The 18,407-nt window shown below is 26.4% G+C and overlaps 1 protein-coding gene across 1 annotated transcript; it reads left to right on the top strand.

Moving 5' to 3' along the window:
* Window positions 1-11,781: 11,781 nt before the first annotated feature.
* LOC135923669 (WD repeat-containing protein 82-like) lies at window positions 11,782-18,178 on the top strand. Its single transcript, XM_065458541.1, has 9 exons — window positions 11,782-11,981; window positions 12,029-12,126; window positions 12,169-12,235; window positions 12,279-12,378; window positions 12,426-12,542; window positions 12,662-12,817; window positions 13,106-13,175; window positions 15,181-15,323; window positions 17,886-18,178. The coding sequence occupies exons 1-9, from the start codon at window positions 11,821-11,823 to the stop codon at window positions 17,913-17,915; spliced, it is 942 nt and encodes a 313-aa protein (XP_065314613.1). The 5' UTR covers window positions 11,782-11,820; the 3' UTR covers window positions 17,916-18,178.
* Window positions 18,179-18,407: the final 229 nt, after the last annotated feature.

Genomic DNA, 18,407 nt, shown 5'->3' with positions numbered 1-18,407 from the left:
CAACTTATGAATTTTTGATTTTCTTACTCGAATTTTCAATATTAGACATAGAACTCGGATCAAAGGCAAAAGTTCTTTGACCAATCAAAAGCAAAATAAAAATTAAAAGTGACACATTACAAGGGGTTTTTCATGGTCTATTGAACACCGAATAACTTTCGAAATATGATGACTTGCAATTAGAATAAAAAAATGAAGGATTTTAGGAAGGTATAAAGAATAATCTTCTTAATCGTATAGAGGCTCAAATCCCACGCCAAATTTCTTTCCCCGTGCATGTTCTCAGAGGCCCAAGTTCGTTTTATAGCCGAAATGCAGTCCGTTAGCCCTACTTTCTCTACCTCCCGGCTATACAATCATGTTCTCATTGTTGTATCTGTTGATATATAATTGACATTTAAAGACGTTCTTCAATGAATTTCGAATAAGAGATGAAAAACAATTATTATTCTTTTGTTCTTTAAGATTTTATCAGGTGATGTTTGGTATGTAATAAAATAGTTTATTGAGTTTTGGAGTGGTATTACATTATACTTATACATATTTAATATTAAATGCAATCATTACATTTTACTTATGTTTTTTTTTTTAGTATACTTATCTTAAAAGCGAATAAATATCAAATAGTTAATATTTTCTTGAGGAGTAAGGGCCGGTCTTCGGGAATATTCCGCAACATTAAAAGTCCCATATTTAATTGGCACATATGGGAAGGAAAATATTATTCTAAAAATTTACCGCAATGCCTACCGACGCTACAGAAATTTCCCCAGGTTACCATAAATCATTACGGCGTCTGATAGATTTTTGTATGAAAAAAATCATTCCTGAAAAAATTAAACTGGAACTTAAAAAAGAATTGTGTTCTGAATTAGAGATCACAAACATTTTCTATTCTTATTGAGATGGATATTTTGATTATCGGAAGTGAATCTAAACCGATTTATGGGAAATGGGGGTTTCAAACTCGCCCCGATTAGAAAATATCACAGGGTATAAACTGTCCATAAATTTTCCCCTGCCATTGTCTTTGTTCCCCAAATGTCTAACCAAACAATTTTGAATTCCTCCCTCCTAAAAAATTCTTCTACGTAGTCCAAGATTTTTAATCAGTTTTTATTATAAAACCATATTAAAGAAGAAAAAAAAAATCCTACTCAATTCCTTGTGTCCAACTAATTTTAGACAATATTCCAATCATCGTTTTTTTTTAAAATGAGACAACCGATTTTTGATTTTTCTGGCCCCAACCCGGGTTGCATATTTTTAAAATTCATAAACCCGAGAATGTTCCGGGCTTGAGCTGACTTTAAAAGCTCTGGTTTGACCCTCGCGGTTTTTTTTATTCGGATCATTGATTGGTAAATGAATCAATATTACTTTAAGATGGAAAAAAAAAACATTAATACTCACTTTTTTCTTCCTAAATTCATTTAATCTATTTTGATGAGATTGTTGAAATTCTATTATCTAAATTTGGGATTGAATATAATGATAAAGTATTTAAAATAATCAATTTAAAAAATTTATTACTTGATGAAGTTGGCCGCATTGTTTTTGAAGTTTTTTCAACAAATTTAAACGGTCCTGAAAAAATATTTCGATTTCTGGCTTAAGCTAATAAACAAATTTTAAAGTTTCAGGGTAAATATTTTCTAACCTGTCCGCTTAATAAAGTTTTGTTACATTTTTTCTGGCATATAAAGCATATTGAATCTAGAATTTTTTTTAAAAAAAAATAATATTCAAAAATGTTTTAAAAACATCATATTATATTCGGAATTGGCAAAGTATCGTGATACTATTTTACGATAGTTTGCCTGATATTTATTGTATCGGACGATACTTTTGCAATATAATCGTCTTATTATTGCGATAGTTTAATCGTCTCTTAGTCCTTTAAATTTTACAATAAAATTATTAAAATGTACAAATATTTAATTTTTATAACTAAATTTTTTTTTTTTAATATAAATAAATTAAGAATAATTTGTTTATTTTGATAAATTAGAATACCTAATCCAAGTTATTTAACAACAAATTTATTTCCTATTAATTTAATTGAATTTTTTTTTAAAAGTTGTCCATTTGATAAGTTTTAAAAGTATCCCTTAAAAAAGTCCGATATAATTATATAATCTAGTATATTTATATATATATACCCGTTTGTGAACAGCTGTCACAATAGATATGTCCACAATTGGTTAGATGAAATTTCATATCTATAAAATAAAGTGTAAGTGCTAGATATTTTAAAGAAACTTTCTTTATTTAAATTATGGTAAAATAAGGTATAAAACTGTAATAGAGATTAAACGCTAGCAAGCATTTTTTAATAATCATCTAAACTATTGTTTTGTATAAGGTCATGGCTATAGTCGAGGGAGCGTGCAAGGTCGCTCTCAATGCCCCCACTAATATGGGGGAAAAAATTAGCGTGCGCTTTTTAAAATGAGAAATTGACCAATATACCAAACTAGATATTATATTAAATATTATTTTGAAGCATTTATATATTATTCATAGATTTTTTTTTGTAAGTATGTAGAGTATTTAGAAAAGGATAACTGGCCACCAGACCTTCTTCACATTACTTAACTGGGAACAGAAAAATGAAGCTGCTTTAGACAAAAGTTAAATTTTAATCTCGAAGATTAAGAATTGGCGGCTTTTAAACTTTATGAACGTTCTTCTGGCGGATATCCTCGCAAATTTTTATGTTAAAACATATTTCTATTACATGTCTTTATAGACAACTTATTTTACTAAAGTGACCAAAATATTTTTAGATTTTTTTTCTCAATTCCCGAAGAGGTCACTTCATTTTTTTCGTTCAAAATCCGCCCAATCCGGCCATCATTATTTTTGAGAATAAAATGGTAAATTTATAAAAGAAATTCAAAACACAATCTGAGCACTACGGCATTTAGATATAAATTATGATTCTTTTCAGAAAACGTGTTCTGGAATGTTTCCCAAATATAGAACGGAAGTAGAAAGGGCCATCCTTATTTTTTCTTGATAGCAACGAAACAGGAACGCGTAAATGTATTTATTGCTGTTTTCCTGTTTTTGATAATCAAAATTAATTTCTAAAACTGGGCAAGAAATATAGTAGACACTTATTTAATTTTTCAAACATGATTAATAATTTTCAATTACGAACTAATTTATCCCCTCTCCCCCCCCCCCACCCGAATTACTGTTCTCTCGAAATCGAAAATATTGACGATCAATAATATCTGCTAACGAAAACCAATCAACGAAACGATTGGTTATTTAAAATATTGACGAAGGATTCACCCTTTTTATTTATTAATTAGCAGAGTTGTTAAAATAAACTTTTTAAATGGATCTAGATACAGATACATCGTCTAAAATAATATCTAGATACAGATATTTTAATCAAAAATCTATCTAGATACAGGTACAGATACCACATTTTTATATCTAGATACAGGATCTAAATACTTGTAACTAGATCCTTTAACAACTCTGTTAATTAGTTATTATATTTAGCAGAGTTGTTAAAAGATACTTTTTAAATGGATCTAGATACAGATACATCGTCTAAAATAATATCTAGTTACAGATATTTTAATCAAAAATCTATCTAGATACAGATACAGATACCACATCTTTATATCTAGATACAGGATCTAGATACTTGTAACTAGATCCTTTAACAACTCTAATTTTTAGTGATCTACATCGGGCCTAATTTTTCAAGTCTGGTCTGGCCCGAATTTTTTTTAAAAAAGTTTTGCTGGCCCGGTCCGAACCCGTAATTTTTTAAAATGTTTTACTGACCCGGCCTGAAATTTAAATATAGTAATTTTTTTTTATAATTAGTCAAAATAAAAGATATAATGTTATATGGCGTAGTTTCTATAAATAAAATCAAATATTTTTATTTTACATAAAAAATTCAACATAAAAATTGATAAATTTAGATATATTTTAAAAATATTTCCAAGGCCCAGCCCTTAGTCCCTTTAGGTGAGGGGGGAGTAGGGGCTGGATCTACTTTTGCAGATCTCTAATTGCTGATATGACCGATTAATACTAACCTTTAAATTGTTTTTTTTTATGTTTATATAAATTGATTTTTTTTATATAAATTGTGTAGATTGATTTTTTTATATATTAATTATGAAAATTGTTATATAAGCCTGATTTGATAAAAAAATGTAAAATTTTAAAATAAATTATATAAAATTAAATTTGTAACTTTGATTTATTTTAAATTAAATAAAATAATCTCGTAACATTTTAATATTTCTAGAAAACTTTATGATGGCAGCGGAGGGATGTTAAAATCTGTTAAATTTATTTTTTTCTACTAAATATAATTTAGGTCAAATGGATCAATCAACTATGAGGAGAATTGTTAAACTAGATATCAAACTAGACTAAGCTATCATGGATAATGGAGTTGTCATAATATGAACTTACAAGAAAGCTTCGACGACCTAAAAACTCTGATAAGTACTCCGCCTACGTTAAATTTTTATAAAACGGATCTACCAATAGGCATTGCAACTGATGCTTCAAAGAAAGGTCTAGGCGCAGTCTTATTTCATATTGAAGGTGATGGTAAAGAGAAACCCATTGCTTTCGCGTCAAGAGCTTTATTAAAATCAGAGTTTAATTACACTAATGTAGAGAGGGAATCTTTATCTGTTATATACGCGGTAAAAAAGTTTCAAGAATATTTAATTGGTACGAGATTTACAATAATCACAGATCACAAGCCACTCGTTTATATATTTACGAAGGGACTTAAGGATAATTATGAGTAGGTTGTAATTTTATCAAAGCTATATCGCTTGCAGCTTTATATGTCACTAAGCTATCATCAGCTGATTTATGGCGATCATCTTCAGTTGCAAATTCCGCTAAATATCTATGATAATCTCCGAAAATGTTATCCAGGTCCTTCCTAACAATGCAATTTTATCACTCTAGACTACATAAGCAGTTAAGATTTGATTTTAATGAATTATCCTTAAGTCCCTTCGTAAATATATAAACGAGTGGCTTGTGATCTGTGATTATTGTAAATCTCGTACCAATTAAATATTCTTGAAACTTTTTTACCGTATATAACAGATAAAGCTTCCCTCTCTATATTAGTGTAATTAAACTCTAATTTTAATATAGCTCTTGACGCGAAAGCAATGGGTTTCTCTTTACCATCACCTTCAATATGAAATAAGACTGCGCTTAGACCTTTCTTTGAAGCATCAGTTGCAATGCCTATTGGTAGATCCGGATTATAAGAATTTAACGTAGGCGGAGTATTTATCAGATTTTTTAGGTCGTCGAAGCTTTCTTGTAAGTTCATATTATGACACTAATTATATTGAAAGTATTTTAAAATGATTTATTAAATTAAAATCATTTATAATAAATTAGGGAGTTTGTCCATTTTTTTTTGACGACCATTTGACTATATTCCGATCTGCGTATTATAATTATGTTAAATAATAGTTATAAATGATCACGAAATTCAAAAATTTTCATTAAAAAGAATTAATTTCCAATTATTTATATTACATTAATACTAGGCCCGAATACGGACATTGAAGATTCCCTTTTCTCGGGCTCAAGCTGGTTTTTAGAGGTAGCCCGACCCGAGACCCGACCACACCTAAAATTATGCTCAATAATAATTTTGTTTCAGCGAAATATCAATCAGAATCACACGTTATTTTTTAATCTTACACATGCCATCCTCCATTCATCTACGTAATTTCCATTTCCTAAATAAATGATTTTCCTAAATTTACATTTTGCCGCCTAGTATAAACTTTTAATTAATATTATATTCTACTATTAGCCATTATCTGCGATATATAACAGTTATAAATATTTTTGATCCTATCTATTTATTTTTATAAAATTGTTTACAGAATTGGTCCAAATTCCATAACAATTTTACTCGAGTCAAGCTGGAACAAAATATTCGTGCCTCGGGCTCAGGCCGGGTTCGGTTAGCAAAATTTTATGATCAAGTTTGGGTCGAGTTTCTGTCATAAAAAATATTACTTTGCAAGGCTTTAATAACGAGTCACATTCAGTTAGTGTTGCTAAACCGCTCGATTTACCCGATTTTCAAAATGGGAGTAGCTAAAGCTTTTAGCCAAAATTATATTATAAGCATATTGGCGGATATTTTGGCTATAATCTTTATTTAGCACCTTTTAAGAACCGAGAAATAGAATCATTTAACAATATTAGACATTAAAATTGCCCATATTTTAAACGAGAAGCTTAACTTTTGGAGAATTAAAAAAAAATACACTTAATCTATTCGTGAAAGTTAATTGGTAATTTTTTTATGACATAGGTTCAAAAGTTATATGGCTAATAAAAATCAATTTAAATATCGGATTGGGTCAGTTATTGGATCGGTTTTATAGTAATATCGAAAAATAGGATCGGCACAGCCCTAGTATTATCTCACGTAGCTATACTAGCGTTCCTATTTTAAACATTTATGAAGTTAATCTTGAATTCATTATAGATATAAAAAGTTTATTATTAAATAAATAATAAAAATAAATGAGAACATGAGAACTTTTATGCAGTTCTTAAAATAAAACAAAATTATCTCATATTATTTAATATAAAAACCTAATTAATACCACAAACTTATTTTTAAATAATTTTTTTTTTAAATTATAAGACTTACAATCCTCCCCCCCCCCCCTTAAATGTGTAAGCCTTTAAAATCTTCAATAAAAATAAATAAAACTTTGCAGAAATATAGTTTATAATAAAATATAAGGCTATTGAAAAACTTGGTGATAATATATAAATCATATTTTTTGTAATACTAAACCAATTTAAATAGGGGTTTTGCTATACCCCAGAATAACACTCAAGGGTTACGTGTAAATAACTACAAATTATACAATGTATTAAACATATAATACCCTTTTCAGGCTGTCTTGAACAGTGATTGCAGTGTATCCAATCTGACATGAATAAAATATTTTTAAAAAGCAGACGATATTTTTTAATCTTTTTGTTTTATTTATACCAAAGGATAAAATGATATTTTAATTAAATAATAATGTGAATATAATGATATAAAAGTTTATTAAATATATTATATGTATCTGTATGTTATTGATTGTTATTTGAAATTTTATTCTAGGATATATGATTTATAAAACATAATTTTATTTTTTAGTACCAATTAAAATATGGGGTTTTAAAAAAAATGTTTAGGCAGAACCGTTGTTATGGAATATCAAGAGTGTACCGGGTTCATTTAATAAATTTTATATATCTTGAAAAACATGTCGTTGAAAACTATTTTCCACCTCTTTAATTAAAATATTACACGTTGAGCGGTCAATTAGCCACATGAGTCGGCTCAAGTTTATTTTGAATTGGTCTGCTATTATAATTTACTCCAATATTTCAACCACTCTGTTTTGGGCCGAATTAATTATTTTCAAAGAAATTCTAGAACAAATGTTGACCATGCTATTATTATTTAATCCTCAAGAATAATTTTTTCAAAAAATATTTATTTTTGAACTGAATTAAAGATTTTGAAATAAGAATGAGATATCATCTATAATTGTTGAAAACTACTTTGTCATCTGTGTTAATAGTATCATATGTGAAACTATTTCGATGTTAACTGGATGAAGTTCAGGTTCAATACCTGGAGATGCATCGATTCGATATTATCATAAAACGGAGTTTGGGCAATATAAACGCTATTTACTCCCAAATAAGTTTTACTTTTTGACTTTTATAAGCAAGGGGATTATTGGCCATGTTTTTTTCCTCGTAACTGATATAACTTTTAATGAAATATAAATTATAAGGTAACCCAAACATATCTATATCCGGTGTTGACTAGCCATAGTTTATAATTGATATAGTATAACGATATATAATATAATGATAAAATTATCCAAACCCAAACTGCTATTTTTATCAGGAATCTGATCTATAAATATTAAAATAGTTATTTATAATCTTGAGTTAATAAGATTTTACATTACGATTATTATGGCTACTTAACCTCTAATTGGTGTTGTTAAACGGTTTACTCAAAATTTTGTCCAGAAAAATATCATGTAAGCCTGAAAATTTTCCTCATGGATGGCACAAAGGTTTAGACATCTATTTGCTAAATCTCGAGGCTTAGACAATATTTTTCTAGCTAAAATATTTAGTGTTTTTTTTAAAAATCGGCTCTAATTGAATCATTTCACAATACTACCCCTAATAATTTAATTCCTCAATAAAACATTTAAAACTCCGATCTTTTTTGTATATATTTTTTTCCCGGTCATGGGTTACACTATTTGAATATTTACTGATATGATATGTTGTTTAAAGTTTAGTGATATCTATATAAAATATCAGAAAATAAATAGGTAAATTATATGCTATAAAATGTAGGACGATATTATTTCAACAGGATAAAACATATTTTTTTAAAATTCTTTTTTGTATTGGATAAACAATAGAATAAATGAACACGTGTAAGATACAAGGTAAAAAAATACATTTTGATAAATTTTTGGTAAAAAATAATCCAATATATAAAAAATTAGAGAGAGTGACCAGCTAATCCTTATGGCAACCTATCTCGGGCTCCCCATATTCTGCGTTAAGTTGTGATAATTATTTTAAAAAAATTTAATGAAAGCTTTTAAATATTTTTCCATATATCAAGCTAGTGTGGTTAAATTGCTTGGACGGGTTTTTGGTCAAAAAAATTGATCAAAACTAACCCTTCTTGAAAGAAAAATTAGTAAAAATTAATAACCTTTCTAAATAATGACTATAATTCAAAGTTTATAGAAAAATAAATTTTAACAAAAAAATAATTGAGAGCCCAAAATTAATTTTATAGTTTAATATAGCCAAAGGCCTAAGGCAAGTGAACCTAAAGATCTCTAAGAAAATTTAATTTAGTGTTATTTTTAGTTAAGCATAAATTACATTTAGCTTTCACTATATTAATTTATTATACTGCTGATTCTAAAAAAATTACCATCTAAGATGGTTAAATTACAATTAGAAGAGGATGTTGAGGTTATAACAGATTTCCTTATATAAATATAATAGATTAATAATAAAAAAACTCAGCCCAATCTATATTCTCCATTTCGCTGATACTATAATAAATATAAAACCTAAAAACATGGCCGAAATGGTGGAATCAATATTTTCATATATTATAAATCGGATGAGATGAGATATTATTTTTTTCACCATCTCGGGATAATAATTTAATGTTTGAATTAATAAATGTTGATTTATAATTAAAATTAAATTTATAAATAGAAAATAGTAAATAGTAAAAGTTTTTGTATTTATTTGTATTGAATTAAAAATATCGTTAGAAATACTAAATACTTTTTATTATTTTATATAATATTTAAAAATACCAAACATATCCCAAAATATTCAAATAAATATAAATCTGTATTTATATTTTTACGTTACTCCCAAGCCTGTAATATATATTAATATATGCAAACAGTGTCTACTAAAATTTTATTGTTGGTATGGTTTCTCCCAAAAACCATCCTTAACAATCTAAAAAAAATATAGTCTTCGTCAGCATAATTCGCATAATCTTTATAACAAAACCATGATATTAATAAGAAGATCTTATAATGAACCACCATTTACTCCCAACAAAATATTATTAAAACTCTTTTAATTTAGGCTAGGAATAACAAATAAATATTTGTTGGTAATAACCAATCAAATAGTTATAACTAAACTTATTCTAAAATTTTGCTATGAGCTTGTATAAATTATACTGTACCAAATTTTATCTGTGAATAAATTATTTAAAATTTAATTAACCATTAAAATCACAATAAATATCTATTAATAAAATTTTAAATTTTATAAGTTATTTTTTATCTTTAATCCATAAATAATGTGTTTTTTTAGCATATTTTTGATCCTATACCTACACCCTTTCCTCATAGAAATGGATGCATATTGATTCTAACCCCTCTCTCATGTAGATGCTGTATAAAATTTATATATTATATATAACAGGCGTAGCCAGGATTTTCCTAATAGGGAGGGGAATTATCTAATTACTGGGGGCTTCGCCCCCAGACTACATTTTGGGCGGGCTTTCGGCCCGCTTATGCTGGGCCTTCGGCAGGCTTACCTTAGTCTATATATAGTCATAAAATATTTTTACAAGATAGGAGGTTAATTTTAATAAAAAAAATAAGCCTAGAGAAATTTATTTTTATTAGTTTATATAAAATATAATAAATTACTTGTATATACATTAATATAAAACCAATAATTTATTCCAAACAGGTATAAGAAATTTATTTATAAAAAGTAAGTAGAAATATAGTTGATATTCCTCTATTATATAGAATTGGTTACAAAATACTAGGTAAAATTCCATTTTTACAGAAATATTTGACAGCTAGAGAATATATTACAGTTTTTACAAATTTTACTAATCAATTCTCTTGATAATAATTGTAGCAACAATTTGCATTCAATTATTTAACGCCATCTATTTATTTTAAATAGAATATGATATTAAAAATTAATCTACATATTATTCATCCCACAATGTCTTTAAAAGTTATTTTCTGATGTCCTTATCAATATTTTTCTGTAAAATATATAATTCGCTATATTGTTAATAATTACTTGATTGTCATATATTGATAAATAGATATACTGTAAATCTACGACATATAAAATTCCATTGTTTGTATTGTGCTTTAATTTTTTTATTTAATTTCTGATTTAATTTTATCAATAGTTTTATAATTATATTCTAATTTTATTACGATAAATATTACTCACTTTATAAAAAAATATATTTGATATATTATATTATTTAGTAATTTTATGGATCTAATATTAATAATTATAATTCATTTCACTTTTGTCTTAAGACTTATCTTTGGCTTATATTCCATTTCTTAAAAAATATTTTTGGTTCCCTTTTTATATATATAAATGCTTTTTTCCAAAAATGTATAAATTATGATGAATAGTTTTATAAAAAATATCAACATTTACATTCTTTCTTTCAAATTATTGTTTAAAATATATGAATACATTTTTAGAGGTCAGGGAGCGGGGGGAGGACTAAGGGAGATATTTTTTATTAGCTTAAAATGATATTCACAAAAGTAATAAATTTCTGAAGGGAGAGAATTTCCCCTTGCCCTCCACCTCTGGCTACGCCTATGATATATAATACTTTAATTAACATTAAAAACATTTTGTGGGAAAAAAAATTCAAATCTGATACTTTTAAAGAAGGAATCAAAACTACTGAAATTTAAGAAAAGATATGGAGGAGGGTCGGGGGGAAATGAAAATTAGTGACACGATCTCATTTTAGCAAGTGTCTCCTGATAATCATAGGTATCTTATTTTTTATAGTGTTATTTCTTATAATTAAGTATTTTACTGAGCGAGCAGACACAAAAATGGAGTAATATACATAAATAATCCGTATTTATGGATTAAATTAAAAATTAAAATAAAAAATAGGATAAAATTAAGTCTTAAGAACTCTTATCTCTCATGATTGTACACAAGAATAACTATGATATCAGGTTGGTTGACATTATTAAATATTATAATTGAATTTATAAAAACCCAAATATATATAATAATTGGTAAACCTCAAAAAAATACCAGTTTAGAAGAATAATTAATTTAATTTATTTTATTAATTATGAAAAAAAATTACAATCGTATAAACTAAATTATAAATAATAATTTTGGATTGAATTTTCATACATTCCTACTTCTCGATTTGAATAAAAAGCGATGAAGCTAACCGAAAATGTTATGTGCAATTTCAAGGCTGCTAAAGTCTTTAAGGAAAATACTGATAAAATTAATTGTTTAAATTTTTCTAATAATGGAGAAATATTAATATCGAGTAGTGACGATGATTCAATTATCATATATGACTGTCAGAATGGCCTGTAAGCTATATTAATGTATCCTTTAAAATATGATTATATTTAATTAGAATTAAAAGAACTTTGCACAGTAAAAAATATGGTGTCGATTTAATTACATGTACTCATCACCCAAATGCTGCTCTTCATGGATCAACAAAAATTGATGGTTTTTAATTTTAATATTTTTATCACCTCACATTTAATATAGATACAATCAGATATTTATCTTTGCACGATAATAAATACATCAGATACTTTACTGGACATACTAAAAAGTTAAAACAATTTTTTTTATTTATAGTTAAATTAAATTATTAGAGTTGTATGTTTATCAATGTCGCCAATTGATGACACATTCCTCTCTGGTTCTTTAGATAAAACAATAAGACTTTGGGACCTAAGATCACCATCTTGTCAGGTAATATCATTTTTATATGCTATATGTTTAGGCTAATAATTATACAGGGTTTAATGCATTTGCCTGGAAGACCAATAGCAGCATTTGATCCTGAAGGTCTCATTTTTGCAGCTGGAATGAATTCAGAATCTATCAAATTATATGATTTGCGTTCATTTGATAAAGTTACATAATTTAAATAACTCATTTATATTTAACCAAATTTCTTTTTATATTGTATTTTAAAAAGTTAAAATTGTAATTTATATAATTTAGCTATTTATGTTTTCTCCTCATTTATTAGGGCCCATTTAATACATTTTGCCTGGCTCAAGAAAAAGAATGTGATTGGACTGGATTAAAATTTAGCCCAGATGGCAAATTTATATGTATTTCTACAAATGGCCAAGTTATAAGGCTTTTGGATGCCTTTCAAGGCACACCATTACAAAATTTTACGGTACACATGATATTCTTAAATAAAACAATATTTAAGCATCAATTAAATTTGCATCAAAATTTCTCAAGACACATTATCTTTCAAATTTATATATTTAAGCATCAATTAAATTTGCATTAAATTTTTAATTTCCAAGACACATTATCTTTCAAAAATATATATTAATAATAAAATAATGTCACAATTTTTTTGATATATCAGTATAAAAAAGAGATTAAAAATATTTGTCATTTTTATAACACTAAAATTTAAATAGGTTAAATTTTTTTTAAATTTATAACATTCTAGGGTCATACCAATAACAAAGGAATTCCATTAGAAGCCTCATTCAGCCCTGATGCTCAATTTTTATTATCAGGTTTTTTTTTTAAAAAACTAATACTTAAAATACATTCTTATACCAGCATGAACCACAATCATTTTTTAAATTGTGTGGATCATTCTTATATATCTAAAACTCATAATTTAGAAAACTTATTTGAAATAAAGATGAAATATTTGTTTCTTATGCAATATTTAATTTATATACTTTAAAAAATAAATCCTAAAAGTTGTTTCCAATTCTGAGAACAATGATGTTAATTTCCACCATTTTTAGCTCCTTTTTTAAAGAAACTCAATTTAAATACAAATGTTTACTACCTAGATATTATTTTCAATAGGGTTCTATATTTAACTATTCAAATATTTGTTTTTTAAGACAATATTAACCTTATTTTGGGTATAATAGTAAAATTAATCTATAATATTTTTTAAATTCATTGTCATTTAATATTTTGCTTTCTGTGGCAAAGTCTTGTTCTGATTCATATTCAATATTTTCATTTTCTTAAATATTTTTTAATCAATTTTCCTATTGTTAAGATCTTCAATCGATTTCTGTTTTGGTAAGAATATTAAATTACCAATCTGAAGAAGTAGAACTAGGTATTGTTAGTAAAATGCCACCCCTCTTAATGGGCAAGGTGATCAAAGCCCATTTCAACCTGATTGTTTCTTATGGAATATACTGCTTTCCACATAATTTGCCATTAAACATGCCACTTTTACTTCTTAAATTTATGATTTTACTTGAAATATTTTGATCATGACCACTTTCTAATAGTAATACTTGTATTGTATTACATCACATTCTTTATTATAAATTCACTAATAGTAAGAGACTCCCCTTGATATTGGGGACCCAATAAATATTTATCATTGTGATCATGTGTATTTCTATTTATATTGTTTTTTCTATTTGCAAACATATTTATAATTTTTTTTTTCCAATTAACTGATTTGCCAACCCTGATTTTCAATATTACTACTTTTAAAATTTTTTTATGTGATATAAGCAAAATTTCCAAATTTTGTTATACTGATTTAGAATCTATCCCAAATAAGTTGGTTCAATTTGGCTTAATTTGTTGATTTATATAATTTATTTTATTATTGTACATGTAAAAATCTAAAATTTTATAATCTTGAAATAAGTATTTTAAAAAATAATAATAATGTAATTTATTTGACATCTAAATTATTTTCTTTTAAAATGACTGTTTTTGTATAAAGAGATTCCTTTTGGTTTGTAATTGTTATTGTATATATTGTATTCTTCTATTTCTCAATGCCCCAACTGATTCCTGTTGTGCTAACAAATGCACAATTGGATTTTTATGTGAATTTAGCTATAACCCACTATTTTTTCAGGTCTGATCTGATAAAAAAATGGTATGGCTTATCTAATCCAAAGATTCTCTCAGTCTTACCCAATCCAAAATTTTTTTAGTAATATTTTTTCTTGGATTTTAAAACCACCATATTTTTATGAAATCATTAAAATTATAAATGCATGATGATAATTAACAATTTTATGATTCTTGAAAATAATTTCCATAAAAAAACTATAAGGTTAGAAAATTTTTAAGGTCAGATCTGGTTCAAAATAAATATAATCTAAGAAAATGTCTTTCTGAGGTCAACCAATCTTACTTTTTATTCAAACTGAACTCGGATTGGTTAGTACATGGTTCTAGTTATAACTAACATGTTTACACGTGTTAATTATGTGAAAAAAACTAGTAAACAAGATTGTTTGTTTTTTAGTTTGTGTGTATAATATGTATCAAATTTTAATAATGGTTAGTCACCTAGTTTAGGAAAAATTGATGTTTCAAATTATGTAGTTGGTCTGGGATTGGAATGCTAATTTTAAAGGATGATCGTAATTGGTTAGCGTTAATTTTAATTCTATCAATTTATAGAGTTTAACTCAATCATTTTTAAAAATGTCAGATCACGCATTCCTATAATCGACTTTATAATTCGTTGCCTATTTAATTTAAAACGAAGTTGTGTAACATATTAATTTTTTTTCGTAGGCTCGACTGATGGTAAGATTCATGTTTGGAAGACGGAAAACGGGGCTAAGTTGGCCACTTTGACAGGTGATCATGCTGGGACAGTGCAATGCGTCCAATTTAATCCCAAATACATGATGTTGGCTAGTGCTTGCACCTCAATGGTAAGAATGTTACTACATGATAAATATTATAAAAATACAATTTGCGTTTATTTTTGGGACACCAAACATTATTTTTTTGAGAAATTGATTTATATATATATCAGAATCCTGCAGAGGTATCATTTATAGGCCCAGCCCGGATTTTTTTTAAATAAATTTTTACGGCCCAGCCCGGGTTTTATAATTTTAGGCCCTGCCCGAATTTTTTTAAAATTATATTCGACCTGGTGTATACAAAAATTCATCTATTTGGTATTTTACCATTTTTCAGCCAAATTTTATTCATTCTAAATAAAATACTTGTGTAAATAATATTATGAGAATATGATATAATGTAGTGATAATTTTAATTTGTATATAAAAAATGCATGATAAAGCCAATATTTTTAGAATATAATATATTAATGATATTTATATAAATAGAAGTAAATAATAGTTTGAGGATATATATTATATATTGCATTTCTAAGAATAAACTAATATTTTTATAAATAAAGTAAATAATATTTTGAGTATATAATATATTGTATTTACTTTATATAAAATAAAAATAAATAGCTATTTAAAAAAATGCATGTGTGTAAAAAGGATTTTGAGAATATTATCTACTTGCACAATATAATATAATTTATATTTTATAATATAAATTTCACAATGAATAATTGTTTTATATCATATTGTAAAAAAAAATAATAATGAAAAATGCAAATTAATAATGAGAAAAATTATTTTATTATTTTATTTTTATATTTTAATATAAAATTATAAGATGCCATGATGACAAATATATTTTTAAATAGATTGTAACCAAATTAGATTGATAAATGCTTTCATCAATAACATTTTAGAGTATTAGACCAGGTCAAATACTCCTTAGGTCAATCGACTGACTTGTTAATCCTGCCTAAAGGCATCCACGACTTAAAGTTCCTTGCCCTGGTTCTAATTTTTTTTAGCACGGTCAGGCCCGGGCCAGATATATTTTAAAAAATTAAAATATACCGTCCGGCCCTTGTACCCGGTATTAGGGCAGGGCCTGCAGGTCTGATATATTTATATAAAAGGTTATTTTTGGTTACCAACGTTCAAAATAAATAGAACTTGGTAATGATAGTTGTATAATTTATATTTTGCGATAATTCACGACTGACTTGTCAACCCTGCCTAAAGGCATCCACGACTTAAAGTTCCTTGCCCTGGTTCTAATTTTTTTAGCTCGGTCAGGCCCGGGCCAGATATATTTTAAAAAATTAAAATATACCGTCCGGCCCTTGTACCCGGTATTAGGGCAGGGCCTGCAGGTCTGATATATTTATATAAAAGGTTATTTTTGGTTACCAACGTTCAAAATAAATAGAACTTGGTAATGATAGTTGTATAATTTATATTTTGCGATAATTCACGACTGACTTGTCAACCCTGCCTAAAGGCACCACGACTTAAAGTTCCTTGCCCTGGTTCTAATTTTTTTTTGTTCGGTCAGGCCCTGGCCAGATATATTTTAAAAAATTAAAATATACCGTCCTACCCTTGTACCCGGTATTAGGGCAGGGCCTGCAGGTCTGATATATTTATATAAAAGCTTATTTTTGGTTAACCAAGGTTCAAAATAAATAGAACTTGGTAATGATAGTTGTATAATTTATATTTTGCGATAATTCACGACTGACTTGTCAACCCTGCCTAAAGGCATCCACGACTTAAAGTTCCTTGCCCTGGTTCTAATTGCTAATTTATGCAACCTACAGCTTTTTTTTAAATTAAGTTTATTTCACATTAAATGTTTGCGTCCGAAAGTGTCAAGATATAAGTAATTGGATCATTCTGTGATGTTTGGGGATATTAAATTATAATATAGTTGATAGTATAATTATAATATAGTCATTAAAAGAAGTTAATTGTAGTTATTTGTTTTAAATAGGATTAGTGTACTTCAGTATATTATTATTATTATTTTAATTCAATATTATATTATTTTGCGCAATCGTTTTGTTAAAAAAAAATAATTATTATATTATTATTATTAAGTTGTATTGTGAATATAAAAAGAAGAAAAAAATAATTAAAAGTTAGTTATCGGGTTTTTGGAAAAATTTTTCGTTATTAATTCTGGGGAGAAAATTTGTTGTTGATTTTTTTTGGTTGAGAGAAGTTATTGAAAAAGAAAAATTGGTGTATGTTTTAAAAAAGAAGAAATTAAAGTAAGACAAAAAAATAATAAATATATTTGTTGTAAAAAGTAAAATAAAAATAAATTAAAAGTAACCGACCAATTTTCATCTTGTAATATTTGTATAATTAGTAGAAATATTAAACATTCAACGTGAAATTTAGTTTCCGGTGATTATATATGTTTTGAAAACCCATACAGTTTAATTTTTTAAGCTATGACTCAATTGGTTCGCGAGATATGGAGGGTAAAAGTTAAAATAATGGCGTCTATCCTAATTCGAACCTTAAATCTCTTTCATAAATTGGGGGGTTTTTCATTTCCGGTATAGATAAAAGTAGATATTTTAAGTTTGTCTATTTGTAATTTATTTTTTTCATTTTATAAATTAGAATTTATGGCTCCCAAACGTGGAAGAATGATTACTAACGAAACGAAATCTCACATTAATTGGACTAGAAGAGAACGACGAATAGAAAATAGGATACATTAAATAATATATTATACATTTTATTATATCGGATATAATATTAATATAAAAATATATTATATAAAAAAAACTTATATATCTTAAAGTTCTATAACCATGCTTAATTTGGAATTTATTTTTTTTTGTAAATTGGATATTTTGTTATTTATACTTATTTTTATAATAGTTTATTAAAAATAAATATTTAACAGCAAACGCCATTTGCTTTTTTAAAATTTCCAGGGATGAGAACCTCAACCCGAATTCTCGATATTTCGCTGAACCCAAAGCCGAACCCTTTTTAAAAATTTAGTGTTCATGGTCCAGGCTTTTTTTCAAAATTTATTTTTTAATATTTTAAACTTATAAAAAACATATAATTTACGATTTTCATTTATAAAAGATTTCCTATTTAAAACAATTGTTTTTTTATTCAAAAAAAATG

Source organism: Gordionus sp. m RMFG-2023, chromosome 2 (assembly GCF_954871325.1).
Source record: "Gordionus sp. m RMFG-2023 chromosome 2, tfGorSpeb1-WG-v2, whole genome shotgun sequence".
Classification (NCBI taxonomy): domain Eukaryota; kingdom Metazoa; phylum Nematomorpha; class Gordioida; order Chordodea; family Parachordodidae; genus Gordionus; species Gordionus sp. m RMFG-2023.
The sequence above is the reverse complement of the archived record's forward strand: the minus strand, read 5'-3'. Positions and strand labels throughout refer to the sequence as shown.